Source organism: Oncorhynchus mykiss, chromosome 11 (genome assembly GCF_057628025.1).
Source record: "Oncorhynchus mykiss isolate SJ-2025 chromosome 11, ASM5762802v1, whole genome shotgun sequence".
NCBI lineage: Eukaryota > Metazoa > Chordata > Actinopteri > Salmoniformes > Salmonidae > Oncorhynchus > Oncorhynchus mykiss.
In genome coordinates, this window is record NC_143032.1 from 9,213,469 (window position 1) to 9,237,139 (window position 23,671).

At 40.1% G+C, this 23,671-nt stretch overlaps 1 protein-coding gene and 1 pseudogene across 3 annotated transcripts; both read right to left on the reverse strand.

Annotated features, from left to right (window-relative positions):
• Positions 1-6,558: 6,558 nt before the first annotated feature.
• LOC149979478 (sialic acid-binding Ig-like lectin 13) lies at positions 6,559-11,113 on the reverse strand (annotated as a pseudogene). The gene is made up of 6 exons (XR_016484344.1): positions 10,665-11,113; positions 10,251-10,537; positions 9,851-10,114; positions 9,056-9,149; positions 8,886-8,943; positions 6,559-8,542 (listed from the first exon to the last, which is right to left on the reverse strand). The product of XR_016484344.1 is annotated as a sialic acid-binding Ig-like lectin 13 (transcript).
• Positions 11,114-17,886: 6,773 nt separating this feature from the next.
• Positions 17,887-22,718, reverse strand: LOC118937301 (myelin-associated glycoprotein). Of its 2 annotated transcripts, XM_036934779.2 has the most exons (6): positions 20,856-21,360; positions 20,422-20,727; positions 20,020-20,286; positions 19,181-19,292; positions 19,010-19,067; positions 17,887-18,665 (listed from the first exon to the last, which is right to left on the reverse strand). In XM_036934779.2, the coding sequence occupies exons 1-6, from the start codon at positions 21,358-21,360 to the stop codon at positions 18,393-18,395; spliced, it is 1,521 nt and encodes a 506-aa protein (XP_036790674.2). In that variant the 3' UTR covers positions 17,887-18,392. The 2 variants fall into 2 exon arrangements, with proteins under 2 accessions (XP_036790674.2, XP_090045439.1); XM_090189313.1 differs by lacking the exons at positions 17,887-18,665; positions 19,010-19,067; positions 19,181-19,292; positions 20,020-20,286 and adding an exon at positions 22,569-22,718 and having other exon boundaries at positions 20,411-20,727; positions 20,856-21,242.
• Between the last annotated feature and the right edge of the window lie 953 nt (positions 22,719-23,671).

Consider the following 23,671-nt stretch of genomic DNA (forward strand, 5'->3'; position numbering starts at 1 on the left):
TGGTTTACCCTCCTTTGGAAGCAATAACCTCAACCAAACGTTTTCTGTACTACTGAACTGTTGCAGTTCAGCAATATTCTTATGATGTCTGGTGTGAACTGCTCTCTTGAGGTCATGCCACTGCATCGCAATCGGGTTGAGGTCAGGACTCTGACTGGGTCACTCCAGAAGGCTTATTTTCTTCTGTTGAAGCCATTCTGTTGTTGATTTACTTCTGTGTTTTGGGATGTTGTCCTGTTGCATCACCCAACTTCTGTTGACCTTCAATTGGCAGACAAATAGCCTTACAATCTGCTGCATTATGTATTGATAAACTTGGGAATTCATTTTTCCGTCAATGATAGCAAGCTGTCCAGTCCCTGTGGAAGCAAAGCAGACTCAAACCATGATGCTCCCTCCACCATAATTTACAGTTGTTATCTCCTCCTCTGAAGAGGAGGTGTAGCAAGGATCGGACCAAAATGCAGCATGGTAATTTTCATACATGTTTAATAACGAATAAACACGAACAATACAAAAACAAGAAACGTAACACAAAAACCAACACAGCCTATACTGGTGCAAACTAACACAGGAACAATCACCCACGAAACACTCAAAGAATATGGCTGCCTAAATATGGTTCCCAATCAGAGACAACGATAAACACCTGCCTCTGATTGAGAACCATTCCAGACAGCCATAGACTATACTAGATAACCCCACTAAACCACAATCCCAATACCTACAAAAACCCCAAGACAAAACACACCACATAATAAACCAATGTCACACCCTGGCCTGACCAAATTAATAAAGAAAACACAAAATACTTAGACCAGGGCGTGACAACAGTTGGGATGAGGTTTTGATGTTGGTGTGCTGTGTGCTTTGGCATACACTCTAGGATTCTTCTTAACCTCATTGAGCATTCTGCGCTGTGCTCTTACAGTCATCTTTGCAGGAAGGCCAGTCCTAGGGAGAGTAGCAACAGTGCTGAACTTTCTCCATTTATAGACAATTTGTCTTACCTTGGACTAATGAACATCCAGGCTTTTAGAGCTACTTTTGTAACCATTCCCAGATTTATGCAAGTCAACAATTCTTAATCTTAGGTCTTCTGAGATCTCTTTTGTTCAAAGTATGGTTCAAATCAGGCAATGCTTCTTGTGATTATCAATCTCAAATGTTGTGAGTGTTCTGTATAGGGCAGGGCAACTCTCACCAACACCACCAATCTCATTGATTGGACTCCAGGTTAGCTGACTCCTGACTCCAATTAGCTTTTGGATAAGTCATTAGCCTTACCTTTTCCAACCTACACTATGCATTTTTAAATGATGTATTCAATAAAGACAAGGAAAATATAATAATTTGTGTGTTACTAATTTAAGCACACTGTGTGTGTCTATTGTTGTGACTCAGATGAAGATCTCATTTTATGACCAATTTCTGCAGAAATCCATGTAATTCCAAAGGGTTCCCATACTTTTTCTTGCCATTGTACTTTCTGCAACACATTTTGCCTCGGTGCAGAGAGAAACATTTTTATAACACTATTCTACACATTTTGTCAGTTTTAAAGCTAACTTCCTGAAATTCTACACTTTTTGCCATAAAGCAGATATTGATTTTGGTGTTTTATAGCTCATCATGCTTGTGTTCACATTTTGCCATGAGGCAGAGACAAAGTGTTGCAGTGTTAAAACTCATTTCCTACTATTCAACACATTTTGCTATCATATGCTTTATGGGACCGTTCAGTAGTTCGGCCCTGCACCTTACCTGCTACCAAAATAACTTCTTATTGAAGTGACGTGAAAAGAGAGTCCACGGGTACCACAGGAGAGAGCCAGCGACCTGCAGCTGAGAGGCAAGGTGTAAATTGGCGCCATCTTCGACGGTCAAGTCTAGGTGGGATAAAGCTTTTGTCAAATTTACGTCAAAAGTTGAATTATTTTAGCATTTTATCTAATCTCAACCCTTTTCTGTACTTGAATCTAATTATCATAACCTGCTATGTTAATTATCCTAATCTGCTGCATAAATTATCCTAAACTTGCTAGAAAACGTTTTTTATTATTTATTTATTTTTAAAGCTGTAACCTTCTAGACAAAACCCTCTTTGACCTGCACAAGGTCTTCTGGGAGAAGGAGACCCAGGAGCTAAGGGTGTACTTTACCTGTTAGGTGAGAGCCACTTCCCTCAACAGGTAGAGGGAGAGCTGAAGGCTCTGGAGGACAAGGTCAGGAATTGAGAGGTGAAGGGACCAGATGGTTCAGAGAGAGAAGAGAGAAAGTATTGACTATTGGACATTATACTACGCTGATGCTGCTATATGGTGGGAATGGGGATATGGGGGGACTGACAAAAAAGGGACTAATAAGCTCATTGCAGTTATGTGGAAACTGCTTTGCCTATATGTGGATAAAATGTATGAAATTACAATTAAATGATGTTTCTGCATGTAGATCAGGCTTCCACTCACTATCAATGGATATATGAGTAGGTATTAGGTGACAGATCAGAATCAGTTCAGCTGTATCTTACTGCTCTTTCCATGACATAGACTGACCAGGTGAATCCAAGTGAAAGCTATGATCCCTTATTGAAGTCACTTGTTAAATCCACTTCAATCAGTGTTGATGAAGGGGAGGTGACAGGTTAAAGAGGAGACAGGTTAAAGAAGGATTTTTAAGCCTTGAGATAATTGAGAAGTGTATTGTGTGTGGGCGCCATTTAGAGGGTGTTTGGGCAAGACAACAAATGTAAGTTAGGAAGGTGTTCCTAATGTTTGGTATCCTCCGTGTCTTCAGAAAGGACCCCTTGACTTATTCCACATTCTGTTGTTTTACAGCTTGAGGGGGATCATCTCTTGCAAGATAAAGGGAGTAATCTATCTCATCACATGTTCATGTGGGAAACCAACTCATTACAAACAAGCAAATAATTAAAACAATGCATAGCTGTAAGAACACTGATTATCTAGTAGCAGCTCACTTTGTTGAAGCTAACCATCCCATCTCCTCCCTCAAATACACAGGTATTGAGCATGTTGCTCTACCAAGGAGAGGAGGTAACATGGAGATCCTACTACTACAGAGGGAGGCCTACTGGATTTCCTATTTAAAACATTGACCCCTAGTGGTCTGAATAATGACTTTGATCTCTGGCCCTTTTTATGAACAATTATTTTTATGAACAAGTCTTATAAATGGATCTATTCTTTCTACATCTTATCAGCGTAGAACCAATATGTTCCCCCTGTTGATGATGCTTATTATGCATTATGGATGAACCAAAAGATTACATTTAGCAACATTTTATATATATTAAATATATGTGAAATTAAATTAAACAATAATGTATGTTGATGCTATTCTTATACTAATGTTAATGATAACAATAGGCTAATATAGTCAATATGCTGTAAACTATCATTAAACGTTGGAGTTTTACCCAATAAATGACTGGGAGTTTATATATATATATATAGAGTGTTCAACTCTCTTTGTTTTTATAGCTTACAGTGTATTCACCGTTAGTCAGCACCTCTACACTAAGTCATTTTCTCTGGGTGTGCTCCAGATAATGCTTTTTATATCACCTGAACATAACAAATAAATAAATAAACATGTGAAGATATTAAAGTCAGTGACATTAAACAGTATTTCCCCCGTTTCTGATGTTCTCTATTTTAGAGTTTTTTAAATACTAAATGTTATCAGATGTTCAACCAAAACCTAATATTAGATCAAGGGAACATGAGTTTACATGTTTTTTATTGTAATTTATTTTATTTATTTAACTAACAAAGTTATGCAACACCCAATACCCCTGTGTGAAAAAGTAATTGCCCCCTTACACTCACTAACTGGTTGTGCCACCATTCCAAAACACACAATCTACAAGAAAATGTATAAAAAGCAACAAATGTAAAGTTTTGTAATGGCCTAGTCAAAGTCCAGACCTAATCCCAAGTGAGACATTGTGACAGTTCATGCTTGAAAACCCACAAATGTCGCTGAGTTAAAAAGCAGTTCTGCATGGGAGAGTGGTCCAAAACTACTCCACAGCGATGTGAAATACTGGTCAACAACTACAGGAAGTGTATGGGAAGTGTATGGGAAGTGTATGGTTGTATATGGGAAGTGTATGGTTGTGTATGGTTGTGTATGGGAAGTGTATGGTTGTGTATGGGAAGTGTATGGGAAGTGCATGGGAAGTGTATGGTTGTGTATGGGAAGGGTATGGTTGTGTATGGGAAGTGTATGGGAAGTGTATGGTTGTGTATGGTTGTGTATGGGAAGTGTATGGTTGTGTATGGGAAGTGTATGGTTGTTAATGGGAAGTGTATGGGAAGTGTATGGTTATGTATGGGAAGTGTATGGTTGTGTATGGGAAGTGTATGGTTGTGTATGGGAAGTGTATGGTTGTGTATGGGAAGTGTATGGGAAGTGTATGGTTGTGTATGGGAAGTGTATGGTTGTGTATGGGAAGTGTATGGGAAGTGAATGGAGTCATTGTAGCTAAAGTTGGCACAACGAGTTATTGAGTGTTAGGGGACAATCACTTTTTCACACAGGGACATTGGGTGTTAAATAACATTGTTAATGAAATAAATGAAATGAGTTTGTAATTGTTGTGTTATTTGTTCATTCAGGTTCCATTTATCTAATATTAACTTTAGATTGAATATCTGATATAAAATCAAACATTTACTTTCAAAAATAAGCAAAAGTAGAAACATTTGAAAGGGGGAAAAACCTTTTCACGGCACAGTTTGAATCAGTCTATTAAACTGCACTAATCAGGAATTAACTTTACACTTTACTACAGAATTAAAAAGCTGGAATATAGCGCATCCCATAACATATCATGATTTCTGGTTATTCCTTTATGTCTGATTCATAACTAGTTGTTGTTGTGTGGAAGACTCACCTGATATAAAGAGGCCAATGAGAAAAAACATGTTCTCAGGACAAGCCATGTGAGAACTCACACACCACTGATCACCTGAAACAGTACAAACATTCACTTCCTGGTGGAGTAGCTCACATGACACACTGTATCACATTGAAGCTTTAGTCCATAGTCACATAGGTTCTTCAGTTCTTCATGAACTAACAGCCGCATATTGAACATTTTGAATGTCATTACTTGTAATTAATTTCCTTAATTTAGTTTGAACATTAAAATATAAAGATAAGATAGTAGTACTTGACACTTGCCTTACACTGATGTAAACGGTCCACAGGAGAGACTGTCACACACAAATAGTGTGTTCTGACAAACTAAAGTGCTGAAATTCATGTGGCACATCTCACATCTCATCAGTGACATACTTTCTAATAAGTGCATTTATATGACAGGATGTTGAATAGTCTATGTGCTGGGTGTCAACATCAGTTGTGAAAACATGGTATGTTAATTTAAGCATTTAGAATGAAATGGACCCCAGCTGCCCACTGACTGATTCTAAACACAAAGTGTGTGTTAGCCACTGACTCAACGGCATTATATGGCCTATACATTTCATTACTGCCCAAAATGAAACACTTATACACAATATATTTTTCATTGTGATATAATAACCATTCATTGCAGTTAATGTATGTGTGGTGGGTAAATAACCCTTTTAGGGGAAGGGGACCCCTTTACAGCATTTTGTTACAGGCCCCCACGTAGTCAAGTCTGCCCTTGATACAACAACGGAAACGTGCTGCAATATAACCATCTCCCTCTCCTCTATCTCACAGGCTTGATTTTTTTTAAATATAGGTAAATCAGAAACCAAAATCCATCCAACTTGCTTAGTTAAATGTGAGTTTAGTAAAAGAATCCCGGTTCTGACATTATCTTTCAACATGGAAAACAGATTTTGCCAGAAACAGAGTAACTGTAATTGTAGCTGATGGATTATCACACACTTCCACATTTCTCCTGCACCCACTTCCTCTTTCATTACATCACTTCTATCTGCATGGTGGGCTGGGAGCCACAGGAGGGAGCCATCAACCTTCAGGGCAAGGTGTACCTCCCCGACGGTCATGTCTAGATGGGATACAGCTTTTGTCAAATTGAGGTTCTTAAGTTGATTTTATGTTTTAGTTTAGCTAACCCTAACCCTTTTTCTTACCGTAATCTAATTATCCTAACCTGCTACGTTAATTCTCCCAACCTGCTGCAAAAGTTCTCCTACATTTGCTAGGAAAAGTTCATTTTGACAAAAAGCTGTATCCCTTCTACACAAAACCCTCTTGGACCTGCCCAAGGCCTTCTGGGAGAAGGAGACCCAGGAGCTGAGGACGTACTTTACCCAGCAGGTGGGTTCCTGGGTACTCCCAACAATACACACATGAAAATAGACATGTACTGGGGATATTTAAGATGAATAAAGTTCAGATTCAGTTTAGAGTGATTCATATAATGTTCAACATATTCATATATTTGACCTTTCTGTTACATGATTTCCAGTGTGCTGTTTGTAACACTTGGGTTGATGGTCACTAGACTCAATGCTGTATGTTGTGGATTCAACTCATAACTGATTATAGTGATTGATGCCAGACTGGAGGAAGGATATACTGATTATTGTTGTATTCTGTTAAACACTGATTCTGTAATAGTTAACAAAGCCCCTGCCTTTTGTTTTGACTTCCTACAAGCCTCTCAGGATGGTGTTTACAGAACATGTGTTGGTCTGATTTGGAAATAAAGGGACTGTCTCCAAGAGGCTGGTGTTTACAGAACATTTGTTGGTCTGATTAGGAAATAAAGGGACTGTCTCCAAGAGGCTGGTGTTTACAGAACATTTGTTGGTCTGATTAGGAAATAAAGGGACTGTCTCCAAGAGGCTGGTGTTTACAGAACATGTGTTGGTCTGATTAGGAAATAAAGGGACTGTCTCCAAGAGGCTGGTGTTTACAGAACATTTGTTGGTCTGATTAGGAAATAAAGGGACTGTCTCCAAGAGGCTGGTGTTTACAGAACATGTGTTGGTCTGGTTAGGAAATAAAGGGACTGTCTCCAAGAGGCTGGTGTTTACAGAACATTTGTTGGTCTGATTAGGAAATAAAGGGACTGTCTCCAAGAGGCTGGTGTTTACAGACCATTTTTTGGTCTGGTTAGGAAATAAAGGGACTGTCTCCAAGAGGCCAGTAAGACATTGTCTCTGCTTCTATGATGGATGTTGACTACCTGTTGCAATTTGTATTAAACCTGATTGATTCATGATTGACTTTATCAATGATATCTCTTCTCTTTTGTTCACAGACGCACAAATATCATACCCCCAAGACATGCTAACCTCTCACCTCTGCAATGACGGGGAGGTTAGCAATTTGGGGGGGTTGGGGGGTATAATGTTTCTCACTCATAATTATTCACTATTCATCCAGGACTATACGTAATCATGGTAGCATCCACATGAATGTGTTTAGAAACATATTATATTCTTAATTACAATAAAATGACACAATACATCTGTATAACCTTTTGAGGATCTGAGGACCCAGTCCAAATCTTTTCAGTCTCCTAAGGGGGTATAGGTGTTGTTGTGCCCTCTTCACGACTGTCTTGGTGTGTTTGGACAATGATAGTTTGCTGGTGATGTGGACACCAAGGAGGTTGAAGCTCTCAACCTGCTCCACTACAGCCTCATCAATGAGAATGGGGGCGTGCTCGGCCCTCCATTTCCTGTAGCCCACGATCATCTCTAATAAATAAACAACCTTAAATTCAGCCTCAATTGATTATGTTGTTTAACACTCAACATAAAAACTGAAACTATAAATTCTAAATAGATATACACTGAAAATAGATCATATTATTATTCTGGTAACTGCACAAAAGATGAAGATAAACAGTGACTAGTAGATGTTAACACCATTCTGCCATCTTGTCGACTTACTGCACCAACTTCCTGTCTTGTATCAGAACACTGTCTCTCCAACTAACTGTCTTCTCTCCTCAGTCATCATTGACTTTATATGGTCTTAAACTGCCTTCAGTGAGCTAGTTGAACTCAGCAGTTCCTCTATACTGGAACCCATTAAACAGATGCTCTGTGAACTCAACACTCAAAATAAATGGTCCAAAATAAACAGTAGCCTGCATCATCATATCAACACTATAGTAACAGTTAAACACTTTTCATCCCAGCAAATTCTACAAATATGCAGATAATCAAAGAGCACACAATTATAAATGTAACAAAAGTACCATTAGAAACTAATACACAATGACAATACTCTACATAAAAACACTTAATGCACATTGGAAAAATAATTAACAAGCACCTCTTTTATTGACTTGTGCATAAAGCCCATCTAGGTTGTTAAGTGGTGGTTCCTGAGCCCCTCTCCCGGTCACATTGACTTCAGCGTACTCACTCTCCTGTCCCTGGACCCTGTCCTGGGCTGCAGCTGGGGTCTCTTTGGTCTGTAGTTTGGAGAAGTCTATGTCACCGTAGTGGATCTCTTCAGGCTGGTCTTCTGCAGGTTCCTCTGGTTCCTCCCCGGCTGTGGCCTGGTTAGTACACACTGTCCCAACCGGGGAGTTCTGTGGAGAGAACACAGAGAGAGGAACTGGTGTAAAGCTCTAAGCTCAGTAATGTGTAAAACTCTAAGGTCAGCAGGTTACACAACACATACTGAGGGGATGTCAATGAAAATGTCAATTCAACTGACAGGTGTAAAGACAGTAAACACTGTCAAAGTCCAACAGCTATTCTGTTATCATTCCATGTTCTTACAGGATGTGGCATTGCTTTCGATGTGGTCATCTCCCCTAAACTTCCTCTAAAGTGATGTTAACCTCATGGTTTTGAATAGTTTCAGCATTAATTCAGTACTTCCTAAGATACACTTTGTAGATGGTTTTTAAAGTTGAGCCTTATTCCCACCTGTCCCTGTGGACTGTCTGTCCTTTCAAGTCCATCGTGGAGCCTCGAGTTTCTCCTCCTGGAAGACATTTAGAAAGGTATTCTGAATGCACGGAGAGGGTTTTCATATGCAACAGCACAAACACAACATACATTTTTGTTTTTACATTGATGCCAGGAAAAGTTTTTACCATACAAAAAGACTGATCAGGCTGATAAGCAAAAATGCCCCCAGAGTTCCTGCTGCAACCCCAAAAACCGTTGGGTTAACATGCTCTCCTGACCCTGAAAACACAGAACATATTATGGTCATTTCTCACATAAATATCTCTGAAGAACACTACTTGACCAAAAGTATGTGGACACCTGCTCGTCGAACATCTCATTCTAAAATCGTGTGTATTAATATGGAATACAGAATGTCATTGTATGTTGTAGCATTCCCTTCACTGGAACAAAAGGTGCCTAGGCCGAACCATGAAAAACAGCTCCAGACCATTCCTCATCCACCAAACTTTACAGTTGGCAATATGCATTGGGGCAGGTAGCGTTCTATTGGCAACCGCCAAACCCAGAATCATCCGTTGGACTGCCAGATGGTGAAGCGTGATTCATCACTCCAGAGAACGGGTTTCCACATCTCCAGAGTACGATTCTTGCTATTGTGCATGGTGATTTTAGGCTTGTGTGCGGATGCACAGCCATAGAAACCCATTTCATGATGCTCCCAATGACTTATGACAACTTATTGTGCTGCCGTTGCTTCCAGAGGCTGTTTAGAACTCTGTAGTGAATGTTGCCAATCTACTGCCATACTGCCTGTTTTTGTCTATGGAGATTGCACGGCTTTGTCCTCGATTTTATACACCTGTCAGCAATGGGTGAGGCTTAAATAGCTGAATCTATTAATTTAAAGTGGTGTCCACAGACATTTGTGTATATATTATATATCTAACCTAAGATTGTGTACCACATGCCCGTTTTACCTTTAATAGCCAGCTGCACTTCCTTTGACTTCCCACAGCCGTGACTATTTCTTGCTTCACAGAAGTACAGTCCTCCATCTACAGTCACATTGAGGGTGTAACTCTGTCCAGATGCTACCTGTGTTGGTTTATCTCCACTGATCTGGAACCAGGTGAAGTTTGTCACAGGAGGGTTGGCTGTACTGCTGCAGGTCAGATTAACACAGCTGCCCACAGATACTGGATCAGCCGGACTGATGGAGGCCGAGGTGTCCTTAGGAGAGACTGAGGGAGAGGGGTTCATTTACAATGGATATGGATATGGTATATTGAATAGTCTAATCAAACCCACTCTATTACAATCATCAGTGAAAACATGATAGAATGATATATTCTTCAGGAACCGGTGACTAAATCTTACATGAAACGTTAAGCATCATGTTATGTTCAGCTGTCTTGTTGCGTGTCCCTACTGGGTAGACTGCAGTACAAGTGATGTTCTTCTCATGATGAAGATATGATGGAGTGAAGGTCACCGTGGAGAGAACTGATTTGGTTTGGTCTGGATTCTCCTGCAGTTGGTTGTCAGATGTAAACTGTGTTGGGAGAGTCCATGTCAGCTCGGGGGGGTGTTCTGGACAGGGAGCGACAGCAGAGCAGTTCAAAATGACAGACCTGAGACAGTAATGATGGGACTGGAAGGCAAATCTGTAATACATTGTAGATAAATATATTTCACACTAACAGTTAAACTGTCCACTTGTTCTACTCTTATCTTTGATGCAAGGAATCTAAACTGGGAAAAAAATGGTTTTAAAGATAAATTGTCTCTTACCACTGACAACTATTTTAACAGACTTATCAGGATCTGTTGCAAGGAATGGTCGACTCTCAATCCTGAAGAAGTATATATCAGAGTAACTGGTGGTTACATTGAAGAAGACTGTGGTGCAGTTCTTCTGGGACATGTTTCCAGTTATCTTCCCTTGATATCTGTTGACTGTCTTACTACTGTTAAATATCACCCTGTCCGGATGATTACCAAAGTTTGAGTTTTCTTTCATCCACACTCCAGAGGGTAGTATTGTGCTGTTAAATGTATTCTTTGGGTCATGAATATGAAATGAACATTGGATTTGCACACAGGAGCCAGTCAGTACATCCAGTCCATCTGGCATTGTGACGATCAAATTTCGTTGACCAAAACAGGCTAGAACACCTGCAACATAAAGGACAACATCAGGGAGGTTCTGATGTATTTTCAGTTCAGTCCAATGATGTGTATTAACCCTAGATGACTGACAGGGGCCTCTGTTTGGAGGCAACTGCACAGCCATCTTGTTACTCCTCCTCCAGTGTAAAACAGATGTTGGAAGCTATAGAAATGCATTTATTAATGTCTATATTCGTTTTTGATAAGTATATTCTATTACAGACACCTTAATGCAGAATTTTAAATTATATTTTGTGACCTGCAACACTTCCTTCAGTAGAGAGACCCTACCCTTGTTCCAGCTAATGATTGCATCTTGTATCTCACTGAACTGGTATTATCCAATAACTAATTCATCTTTGAGTCAGACTTTATCATTCAAATTCGGGGTGTAGCCATGGGCTCCCCCTTTTCCCCCAACTATGCAAACCTGTGTGTGGTACAATTTGAGGAGGCACTCATTTACAAAACATAGAAACACACCCCCTACTTTCTAAAATCATCTCATGGAAGAGATACATAGATGCTGTCTTTGTGCTCTGGGAAGGAAGTCAGCAGGAACTAAATTAATTCCAAACTCTGCTAAACGAGAGCTCTGAATATCTCAAATTCACTGTTCACTGTTGAGAGAAAAATTAACTACCTGGACTTATGGATCATCAAAGAGAATGATGCATTACATATAGACTTGTACACAAGGCCAACAAACCTCAATAACCTGCTACGTGGGGATATTATGCATCCCCTTCCCCTCAGGAATGGTCTACCATATAGCCAGTTAAGCAGGGTTAAATTAATCTGTTGCCAACAGTCAGATTTTGACAGCAAAGCCAAGAAAATGACAAATCATTTCAAAATCAGAGGCTAGAAGGAAGAAATTCTTGATCCTGCGATGCTGAAAATATCTCAAAAAACACGAGAGGAATTGCTAAAAAGTAAACCAAAGAAGGAAAACAACGCAATAGTCTTTTGCAATAAGTAAACCAAGTGTTCAGAGAAAATGAAAGCAATCCTGAAAAGCACTGGCATATTTTGCAATCAGACAAGAAAATTGTACACATCTTCAAGGAACCCTCACTGGTGGTCTATAAGCGTGGTCGCAATATTGTGGATAGCTTAGTGAGATCTGACCTGCCCCCTGAGCCCACTCAGACAGTCTTGACACCCATTCCAAATGGGATCTACAAATGTGGCTCATGCTCACAGTGCAATAGCACTACAAAAACATCCTTCTTCAGACACACACATACAGGTGGAAACATCCCTGTTAGGGGTATCATCTCTTGCAAGATAAAGGGAGTAATCTATCTCATCACATGTTCATGTGGAAGCCAACTCATTACAAACAAAAAAACATTTAAAACAATGCATAGCTGTAAGAACACTGATTATCTAGTAGCAGCTCACTTTGTTGAAGCTAACCATCCCATCTCCTCCCTCAAATACACAGGTATTGAGCATGTTGCTCTACCAAGGAGAGGAGGTAACATGGAGATCCTACTACTACAGAGGGAGGCCTACTGGAGTTCCTATTTAAAACATTGACCCCTAGTGGTCAGAATATTGACTTTCATCTCAGGCCCTTCTTATGAACAATTATTTTTATTAAGAAGTCTTATAAATGAATCTATTCTTTCTACATCTTATCATGGTAAAACCAATATGTTCCCCCTGTTGATGATGCTTATTATGCATTATGGATGAACCAACATATTACAATTTTATAACATTTAATGAAATTGGAAACAATTAAATATATGTGAAATTAAATGAAAGAATAATGTATGTTGATGCTAATCTGGTTTTAGCCCGGTATGGTGACAGGGACAGTGGTGGAAGCTATTCTGTTAGCCGAATACTGACCTCGGTTTCACATGAACATACAGTGAAACTAAACAGAATTTACCCCCTTTCTGGTTCTCTATTTTTGCTCTTTTTTTAACACTGAATGTTATCTGATCTTCAACCAAAAACCTAATATTAGATAAAGGGAACTTGAGTTACCAAATAACACATTTTGTTATAGTTATTAATGTATTTCATTAACAAAATTATACATCACCCAATTCCTCTGTGTGAAAAAGTAATTTCAATGACTGGTTGTGCCACCATTTCAAAACACACAATCAAGTATACATGAGATACACAGCAGTTTAAATCCAGACTATTAAAATATACTAATCAGGAATTAACTTTACACTTTTCTACACAATTAAAAAGCTGGAATATAGCGCATCCCATAACATATCATGATTTCTGGTTATTCCTTTATGTCGGATTCATAACTAGTTGTTGTTGTGTGGAAGACTCACCTGATATAAAGAGACCAATGAGAAAAAACATGTTCTCAGGACAAGCCATGTGAAAACTCACACACCACTGATTACCTGAAACAGTACAAACATACACTTACTGGTGGAGTAACTTAACTCACACAACACATTAAACCATCCCCATATCAAATACACGATGTCCTTCAGTTGTAAAGCTAATACATGAACAAACAGCAGTACATTAGAACATATTGAATCTCATTACTCAGAATTAATCTCCTTTCATTTATTTTGAACATTAAAATGAACAGAAAATATAGTGAAGAAGTTGATACTTGCCTTAGACGGTAACGTAAACTGTCTACAGCAGAAACTGTCACACACATAGTGAGGTCTGCCTAACGAAAGTGCTGAAATTCATGTGGCATATCTCTCATCTCAACTGTGACGTACTTCCTAATATGTGTATGAGAAATTATTTTCAAACAATTCTTTAGTATTTATTGTCCCTTTCTCGGGGTAGGACAGGTCAGCAGTATTTTGAAACTGGCCCCCAAATCACTAAGTCCGCCCCCGACACATTGTTAAATAGAACAAATTAAACTTTCATCATTATAACCATCTCCTATCCTCTATCTCCCAGGCCTGAATGGGAATGTGTGTGGGATTTAAACATATAGTTTAATCATGAACCAAAATCCACTATTCATTTATTCAAGAGTTCAATGTGTTAAATTTGAGTTTGATACAAAACATATGGTTGTCACATTATGTTTCAACATGAAAAACAGACTTGGTATGAAACAGAGTAACTGTAATTGTATCTGAGTGATTCTCACACACCACTCAACTTCTCCGACACCAACTTCCTCTTTGAAGTCTATTTGCAAAGAGGAGCCTGGTGGGCTGGATGCCACAGAGACACTCTTTTCACTCCACTTTGATACGGAATCGGCTTTTTCATAGCAGTTTATGAGAATTTATGTAGCAGGTTAGGAGAATTATCTTAGCATGTTAAGAGCCTGAGGTTAAGGTCAGGTAAAATAGTTAGGTTTAGGGAAAATGCTCTCCTAACCAGGGTTGGATGAGGGCATTTGGGACCCTGAGCTTACTTTCCTTCATTTCAACACGTTCCGCCATGGTGCAGAGAGCATTTCAACCCATTTTGCCATGGTGCAGAGAGCATTTCAACCCATTTTGCCATGGTGTGGAGAGAATTTCAACCCATTTTGCCATGGTGTGGAGAGAATTCCAACCCATTTTGCCATGGTGTGGAGAGCATTTCAACCCATTTTGCCATGGTGTGGAGATCATTTCAACCAATTTTGCCATGGTGTGGAGAGCATTTCAACCCATTTTGCCATGGTGCAGAGAGCATTTCAACCCATTTTGCCATGGTGTGGAGATCATTTCAACCAATTTTGCCATGGTGTGGAGAGCATTTCAACCCATTTTGCCATGGTGCAGAGAGCATTTCAACCCATTTTGCCATGGTGTGGAGATCATTTCAACCAATTTTGCCATGGTGTGGAGAGCATTTCAACCAATTTTGCCATGGTGCAGAGAGCATTTCAACCCATTTTGCCATGGTGCAGAGAGCATTTCAACCCATTTTGCCATGGTGTGGAGAGAATTTCAACCCATTTTGCCATGGTGTGGAGAGAATTCCAACCCATTTTGCCATGGTGTGGAGAGCATTTCAACCCATTTTGCCATGGTGTGGAGATCATTTCAACCAATTTTGCCATGGTGTGGAGAGCATTTCAACCCATTTTGCCATGGTGCAGAGAGCATTTCAACCCATTTTGCCATGGTGTGGAGATCATTTCAACCAATTTTGCCATGGTGTGGAGAGCATTTCAACCAATTTTGCCATGGTGCAGAGAGCATTTCAACCAATTTTGCCATGGTGCAGAGAGCATTTCAACCCATTTTGCCATGGTGCAGAGAGCATTTCAACCCATTTTGCCATGGTGTGGAGAGCATTTCAACCCATTTTGCCATGGTGTGGAGAGCATTTCAACCCATTTTGCCATGGTGCAGAGAGCATTTCAACCCATTTTGCCATGGTGTGGAGATCATTTCAACCCATTTTGCCATGGTGCAGAGAGCATTTCAACCCATTTTGCCATGATGTGGAGAGCATTTCAACCCATGGTGCAGAGATGCATATTTACATATTTCATTTTTTTTTTTTGTTTTCGAGCTAATTTCCCACTATTCAACATATTTTGCTATCATATGCTATCTGGGACCGTTCGGTAATCCAGCCCTGCCCCTAACCTGCTACCAAAATCACTTCTTATTGAAGTGGCGTGAAAATAATGACCCGAGACCACGACCAACAGGTACTGGGAGGCAAGTTGGACATGGGCTCACTCTACAACGGTCAAGTCTATTTGGGATAAAGCTTTTGTAAAGTTGACGTCAAATTCTTTTAGCATTTGAGCTAATCCTAACACTTTTCCGTTCCTTAATGTAATTCTCCTAACCTGCAGCCTAATACTCCTAATCTTGCGAGAAAACTAAATTTGGACAAATCACTCTTCGACCTTCCCAAGGTCTTCTGGGAGAAGGAGACCCAGGAGCTGAGGGCGTACTTTACCGAGCAGGTGGGAGCCAACCTCCCCCAACAGGTGGAGGGAGAGCTGAAGGCTCTAGAGGACAAGGTCAGGAATTGAGAGGTGGAGGGACCAGATGGTTCAGAGAGAGAAGAGAGAAAGTATTGACTATTGGACATTATACTACGCTGATGCTGCTATATGGTGGGAATGGGGATATGGGGGGACTGACAAAAAAGGGACGAACAAGCTCTTTTCAGTTATGTGGAAACTGCTTTGCCTATATGTGGATAAAATGTATGAAATTACAATGGAATGATGCAGTTTAGGCTGACACTCAGTATCAATGGATATGTGAGTTGGTATTAGGCCATATTTTTTTTATTTAACTCGGCAAGTCAGTTATGAACAAATTCTTATTTTTAATGACGGCCTAGGAACAGTGGGTTACCTGCCTTGTTCGGAGGAGGAACTATAGATTTTTACCTTGACAACTTGGGAATTTGATCTAGCAACCTTTACGATTACTGGCCCAACGCTCTAACCACTAGGCTACCTGCCACCCCAATAGAGCAGAACCAATGTCTAGCGGTATCTTAACAACATCTTGTATACAAGTATACATTGCCATCAGAAGGTATTCATACTCCATTATAACAAAGTGAAAATATGTTTTTAGAAATTTTCACAGATTTATGGAAAATTAAATACAAAAATATCTGATTCATATAAGTAGTCAAACCCCTGAATCAATACATGTTAGAATCACCTTTGGCAGTGATTATAGCTTTGAGTCTTTTTGGGAAAGCCTCTCAGAGCTCACTTGTTATATCCACTTCAATCTTTGTAGATGAAGGGGAGGAGACAGGTTAAACATGGATGTTTAAGCCTTGAGACAATACAGTGCCTTGCGAAAGTATTCTGCCCCCTTGAACTATGCGACCATTTGCCACATTTCAGGCTTCAAACATAAAGATATAAAACTGTATTTTTTTGTGAAGAATCAACAACAAGTGGGACACAATCATGAAGTGGAACGACATTTATTGGATATTTCAAACTTTTTTAACAAATCAAAAACTGAAAAATTGGGCGTGCAAAATTATTCAGCCCCTTTACTTTCAGTGCAGCAAACTCTCTCCAGAAGTTCAGTGAGGATCTCTGAATGATCCAATGTTGACCCAAATGACTAATGATGATAAATACAATCCACCTGTGTGTAATCAAGTCTCCATATAAATGCACCTGCACTGTGATAGTCTCAGAGGTCCGTTAAAAGCGCACAGAGCTTCATGAAGAACAAGGAACACACCAGGCAGGTCCGAGATACTGTTTTGAAGAAGTTTAAAGCCGGATTTGGATACAAAAAGATTTCCCAAGCTTTAAACATCCCAAGGAGCACTGTGCAAGCGATAATATTGAAATGGAAGGAGTATCAGACCACTGTAAATCTACCAAGACCTGGCCGTCCCTCTGAACTTTCAGCTCATACAAGGAGAAGACTGATCAGAGATGCAGCCAAGGGGCCCATGATCACTCTGGATGAACTGGGTGGTGGGAGACTCTGTCCATAGGACAACAATCAGTCGTATATTGCACAAATCTGGCCTTTATGGAAGAGTGGCAAGAAGAAAGCCATTTCTTAAAGATATCCATAAAAAGTGTTGTTTAAAGTTTGCCACAAGCCACCTGGGAGACACACCAAACATGTGGAAGAAGGTGCTCTGGTCAGATGAAACCAAAATTGAACTTTTTGGCAACAATGCAAAACGTTATGTTTGGCGTAAAAGCAACACCCTGAACACACCATCCCCACTGTCAAACATGGTGGTGGCAGCATCATGGTTTGGGCCTGCGGACTAAGCACACACCCTTGAAGGACCCCCGTGTTGAGTATCAGAGAGGCAGATGTGTTGTTTCCTACCCTTAACACCTGGGGTGCGGCCCATCAAGAAGTCCAGGATCCAGTTGCAGAGGAACCAATAACACCAAAAGATGTCATGGAAATTAAATGTAAAGGTTTTTATTGCAGTGCAATTAATCAACAACCTGAAATTCAGCCTCAATTGATTCTGTTGTTTAACACTCAACATAAAAACTGAAACTATAAATTCTAAATAGATATAAACTGAAAATAGATAAAATTGTTATTCTGGCAACTGCACAAAAGATGAAGATAAACAGTGACTAGTAGATGTTAACACCATTGTGCACCATTATGGTCTTAAACAGCCTTCAGTGAGCTAGTTGAACTCAGCAGTTCCTCTATACTGTAACCAATTAAACAGATGCTCTGTGAACTCAACACTCAAAATAAATGGTCTAAAATAAAGAGTAGCCTGCATCATCGTATCAACAATCTAGTAACAGTTAAACACTTTTCATCCCAGCAAATTCTACAAATATGCAGATAATCAAAGAGCACACAATTATAAATGTAACAAAAGTACCAATAGAAACTAATACACAATGACAATAGTGTACATAAAAACACTTAATACCCATTGGAAAAATAATTAACAAGCACTTATTTTATTCACTTGTGCATATAGCCCATCTAGGTTGTTAAGAGGTGGTTCCTGAGCCCCTCTCCCAGTCACATTGACTTCAGCGTACTCACTCTCCTGTCCCTGGACCCTGTCCTGGGCTGCAGCTGGGGTCTCTTTGGTCTGTAGTTTGGAGAAGTCTATGTCACCGTATTGGATCTCTTCAGGCTGGTCTTCTGCAGGTTCCTCTGGTTCCTCTCCGGCTGTGGCCTGGTTAGTACACACTGTCCCAACCGGGGAGTTCTGTGGAGAGAACACAGAGAGAGGAACAGGTGTAAAGCTCTAAGCTCAGTAATGTGTAAAACTCTAAGGTCAGCAGGTTACACAACACATACTGAGGGGATGTCAATGAAAATGTCAATTCAACTGACAGGTGTAAAGACAGTGAACACTGTCAAAGTCCAACAGCCATTCTGTTATCATTCCATGTCATTACAGGATGTGGCATTGCTTTCGATGTGGTCATCTCCCCCTAAACTTGCACTGAAATGATGTTAACCTCATGGCTTTAAATAGTTTCAGCATTAATTCATTACTTCCTTAGATTCACTTTGTAGATGGTTTTTAAAGTTGAGCCTTATTCCCACCTGTCCCTGTGGACTGTCTGTCCTTTCAAGTCCATCGTGGAGCCTCGAGTTTCTCCTCCTGGAAGACATTTAGAAAGGTATTCTGAATGCACTGAGAGGGTTTCCATATGCAAAAACACAAACACAGCAGAAATAAAATTGCTTTGCGTTGATGCCAGGAATAGTTCTTACCATACAAAAAGACTGATCAGGCTGATAAGCAAAATGGCCCCCAGAGTTCCTGCTGCAACCCCAGAAACCAGAAACCAGAAACCAACCCCTGATGTTTTTGACTCTTCTTGCCCTGAAAATACAGCACATATTATGGTCAATTCTCAAAAAAAGATCTCTCAAGTACACTACATGACCAAAAGTATGTGGACACCTGCTCGTCGAACATCTCATTCCAAAATCATGGGCATTAATATGGAATATAGAATGTCATTGTATGCTGTAGCGTTAAGAATTCCATTCACTGGAACTAAGGGTCCCAGCCCAAACCATGAAAAACAGCCCCAGACCATTATTCCTTATCCACCAAACTTTACAGTTGGCACTATGCTTTGGGGCAGGTAGTGTTCACCTGGAATCCGTCAAAACCCAGATTCGTCCGCCGGACTGCCAGATGTTGAATCGTACATTCAACACGCCAGAGAACGGATTTCCACTTCTCCAGAGTCCAATGGCAGTGAGCTTTACACCACTGCAGCTGATTCTTGGCACTGCACATAGTGATCTTAGGCTTGTGTGCGGCTGTTCTGCCATGGAAACCCATTTCATGAAGCCCTCATCAAACAGTTCTGGTGCTGCCATTGCTTCCAAAGGCAGTTTAGAACTCGGTAGTGAATGCTGCCATCCTACTGCCAATGTTTGTCTACGGAGATTGCATAGCTGTGTGCTCGATTTTAAACACCTGTCAGCAACATGTGAGGCTTTAATAACTGAATCCACGCATTTGAAGGGGTGTCCACATACTTTTGAATATATATTGTATATCTAACCTAAGATTGTGTCCTACGTGCCCATTTTACCTTTTATAGCCAGCTGCACTTCATTCGACTTCCCACAGCCGTGACTATTTCTTCCTTCACAGTAGTACAGTCCTCCATCACCAGCAGTCACATTGAGGAAGTAACTCTGTCCAGATGCTACCTGAGTTGTTTTACCCCCACTGATCTGGAACCAGGTGAAGTTTGTCACAGGGGGGTTGGCTGTACTGCTGCAGGTCAGATTAACACAGCTGCCCACTAATACTGGATCAGCTGAACTGATGGAGGCCGAGGTGTCCTTAGGAGAGACTGAGGGAGAGGGGTTCATTTACAATGTATCTGCATATGGTATATTGAATAGTCTCATCAAACCCACTCTATTACAATCATCAGTGAAACATGATAGAATGATCTATTCTTCAGGAACCGGTTACTAAATCTTACATGAAACGTTAAGCATCATGTTATGTTCAGCTGTCTTGTTGCTTGTCCCTACTGGGTAGACTGCAGTACAAGTAATGTTCTTCTCATGATGAAGGTATGACGCAGTGAAGGTCACTGTGGAGAGAACTGATTTGGTTTGGTCTGGATTCTCCTGCAGTTGGTTCTCAGTTGTGAACTGTGTTGGGAGAGTCCATGTCAGCTCAGGGGGGTGTTCGGGACAGGGAGCGACAGCTGAGCAGTTCAAACTGACAGGGGTCCCTTCCTTCACCTCACCTGAGACAGTAAGGATGGGACTGGAAGGAAAATCTGTAATACATTGTAGATAAATATATTTTACTCTAATAGTTAAACTGTCCACTTGTTCTTCTCTTATCATTGATGCAAGGAATCTAAACTGGGAAAAATAGTTGGTAAACAGTTAAATTGTCTCTTACCACTGACAACTATATTAACAGACTTATCATTGTCTGTTGCACGGAATGGTTTACTCTCAATCCTGAAGAAGTATTTATCAGTGTAATTGGTGGTTACGTTGAAGAAGACTGTGGTGCAGTTCTTCTGGGACATGTTTCCAGTTATCTTCCCTTGATATCTGTTGACCGTCTCAATACTGTTAAATATCACTCTGTCCGGATGATTACCAAAGTATTGGTTTCCTTTAATCCACACTCCAGAGGTTAGTATTGTGCTGTTAAATGTATACTTATGTTGGTCAGGAATATCAAATGAACATGGGATTTGCACACAGGAGCCCGTCAGTACATCCAGTCTATCTGGCATTGTGGCGATCAAATCACTTTGACCAAAGCAGGCCAAAACACCTGCAACATGAAGGACAACATCAGGGAGGTTCTGATATATTATCAGTTCAGTCCAATGATATGTATTAAACCTAGATGACTGACAGGGGCCTCTGTTTGGAGGCAACTGCACAACCATCTTGTTACTCCTCCTTCAGTGTAAAACAGATGTTGGAAGATATAGAAATGCATTTCTTAATGTCTATATTCGTTTTAGACAAGTATATTCTATTACAGACACCTTAATGCAGAATTTTTAATTATATTTTGTGACCTGCAACACTTCCTTCAGTAGAGTGACCCTAGCGTTTCTACAGCCAATGATTGCATCTTGAAACTCACTCAATTGGTATTATCCAATAGCTGCTTCATCTTTTCATCTTTCATCTTTTTTCCTATTTTCCTTTGCCCCCAACTATGAGAAAATGTGGAACAATTTGAGGAACCACTTACAAAACAGAGAAACTCCCTACTTTCTAAAATCCTAATGGAAGAGATACATAGATGATGTCTTTGTGCTCTGGTAAGGAAGTCAGCAGGAACTAAATTAATTCCAAACTCTGCTAAGCGAGAGCTCTGAATATCTCAAATTCACCATGCAGACTTGAGAGAAAAATAAACTACCTGGACGTATGGATCATCAAAGAGAATGATGCATTACATACAGATTTGTACACAAAGCCAACAGACCTCAAAACCCTGCTACGTGCGGATAGCATGCATCCCCTTCCCCTCAGGAATGGTCTACCATACAGCCAGTTATGCAAGGTTAAATTAATCTGTGTCCAATAGTCAGACTTTGACAGCAATGCTTAGAAAATGAAAAATACATTTAAATTCAGAGGCTACATGGAAAAAACTATTGATGCTGCAACGATGACGATATCTCAAAAACCACGAGAAGAAATGCTAAAAACTAAACCAAAGAAGAAAAACAAATCTTTTGCACCAAGTACACCAAGTGTTCAGAGAAAATTAAAGCAATCCTGAAGAAGCACTGGCATATTCTGCAATTAGACACGACAATTGCACACCTCGTCAAGGACCAACCCACTGGTGGTCTATAAGTGTGATCACAATATTGTGGATAGCTTAGTGAGATCTGACCTGCCCCCTGAGCCCACTCAGACACACAATCCAAATTGGAAATACCAATGTGACTCATGCTCACAGTGCAATAGCACAACACAAACATCCTTCTTCAGACACCCACATACAGGTGGAAACATCCCTGTTAGGGGTATCATCTCTTGCAAGATAAAGGGAGTAATCTGTCTCATCACATGTTCATGTGGAAAAGCCTACGTAGGACAACCGAAAAGACAATTAAAACAATGCATAGCTGACCACTGTAACGTGTGTCGTCGTCTGATGAGGAGGAATCGGACCAAAGAGCAGCGTGGTAAGAGTTCATGACCTTTATTTAACTGAACACTGAAACAAAAAGACCAAAGTGCAAACTGAAACAGTCCTGTCAGGTGCAGAAAACACTAAACAGAAAACAACTACCCACAAAACATAGGTGGGAAAAAGCTACCCAAGTATGGTTCCCAATCAGAGACAACGATAGTCAGCTGTCCTTGATTGAGATTTCTATATATATATATACAATTCACTCTAATTAACCTCATAATTGTGACACACCCCTTATGATTGTTATTGGTTGCACTAATTACACTGTTTATCTACATAACCTGGTTCAAGCATTAATGACTTTACCCTGAAGAAGGAACAGTGATACCGGAACGTTGGTGTTTTACCCAATAAATTACTGGGAGTTTATATATATATATATATAGAGTGTTCAACTCTCTTTGTTTTTATAGCTTACAGTGTATTCACCGTTAGTCAGCACCTCTACACTAAGTCATTTTCTCTGGGTGTGCTCCAGATAATGCTTTTTATATCACCTGAACATAACAAATTAAATAATAAACATGTACAGATATTAAAGTATTTTATTTATAGAGTACTAACTTTACCTTCCCCTTCTACAACAAAATACTGAAATACATGTAATATAGTCCTTGAAACATTTGATTTAAATACTGTAGAATTCCATTAATTATCATGGAGGACTGCTTCTTCTGGGGAGTACCATATATAGAGGCCGGTGGTTTCATAGTCTCTCATTGGCCGTTACATAGAATCAGCGATCCAGAGTTTATACCCATCACTGTTACAGTCTCTCCCAATAATAATAATAATTGTGGAAGGACCACCAGAGGGCAGGCTGGGCTCATGGATAGTAGCCCAACAAGGCATGTTGAGACAAGGTAACTAGAGGTAATTAAGCACAGCTGACGGTACTAATGACATATTCTCTTTCCCCTATAAGAGAGAGGATGGAACCAGCAGGGAGAGGAGAGACAAACCCTCTCTATAGAATGGCTACCAAGAGAAGGTAGCTAGCCAAAGAAGATCCATTAAGACAGTGACAAATCTGTGAT

What these genes read in the sequence shown, in the direction of transcription:
- LOC118937301 (XM_036934779.2), bottom strand. Translation starts at nt 21,360, where the DNA reads ATGGTTGTGCAGTTGCCTCCAAACAGAGGCCCCTGTCAGTCATCTAGG. An exon ending in CTGATCAGTCTTTTTGTATG is followed by an intron (nt 19,068 to 19,180) that starts GTAAGAACTATT and finishes AATGTCTTCCAG; the next exon opens with GAGGAGAAACTCGAGGCTCC. An exon ending in CAGACAGTCCACAGGGACAG is followed by an intron (nt 18,666 to 19,009) that starts GTGGGAATAAGG and finishes TTCTCTCCACAG; the next exon opens with AACTCCCCGGTTGGGACAGT.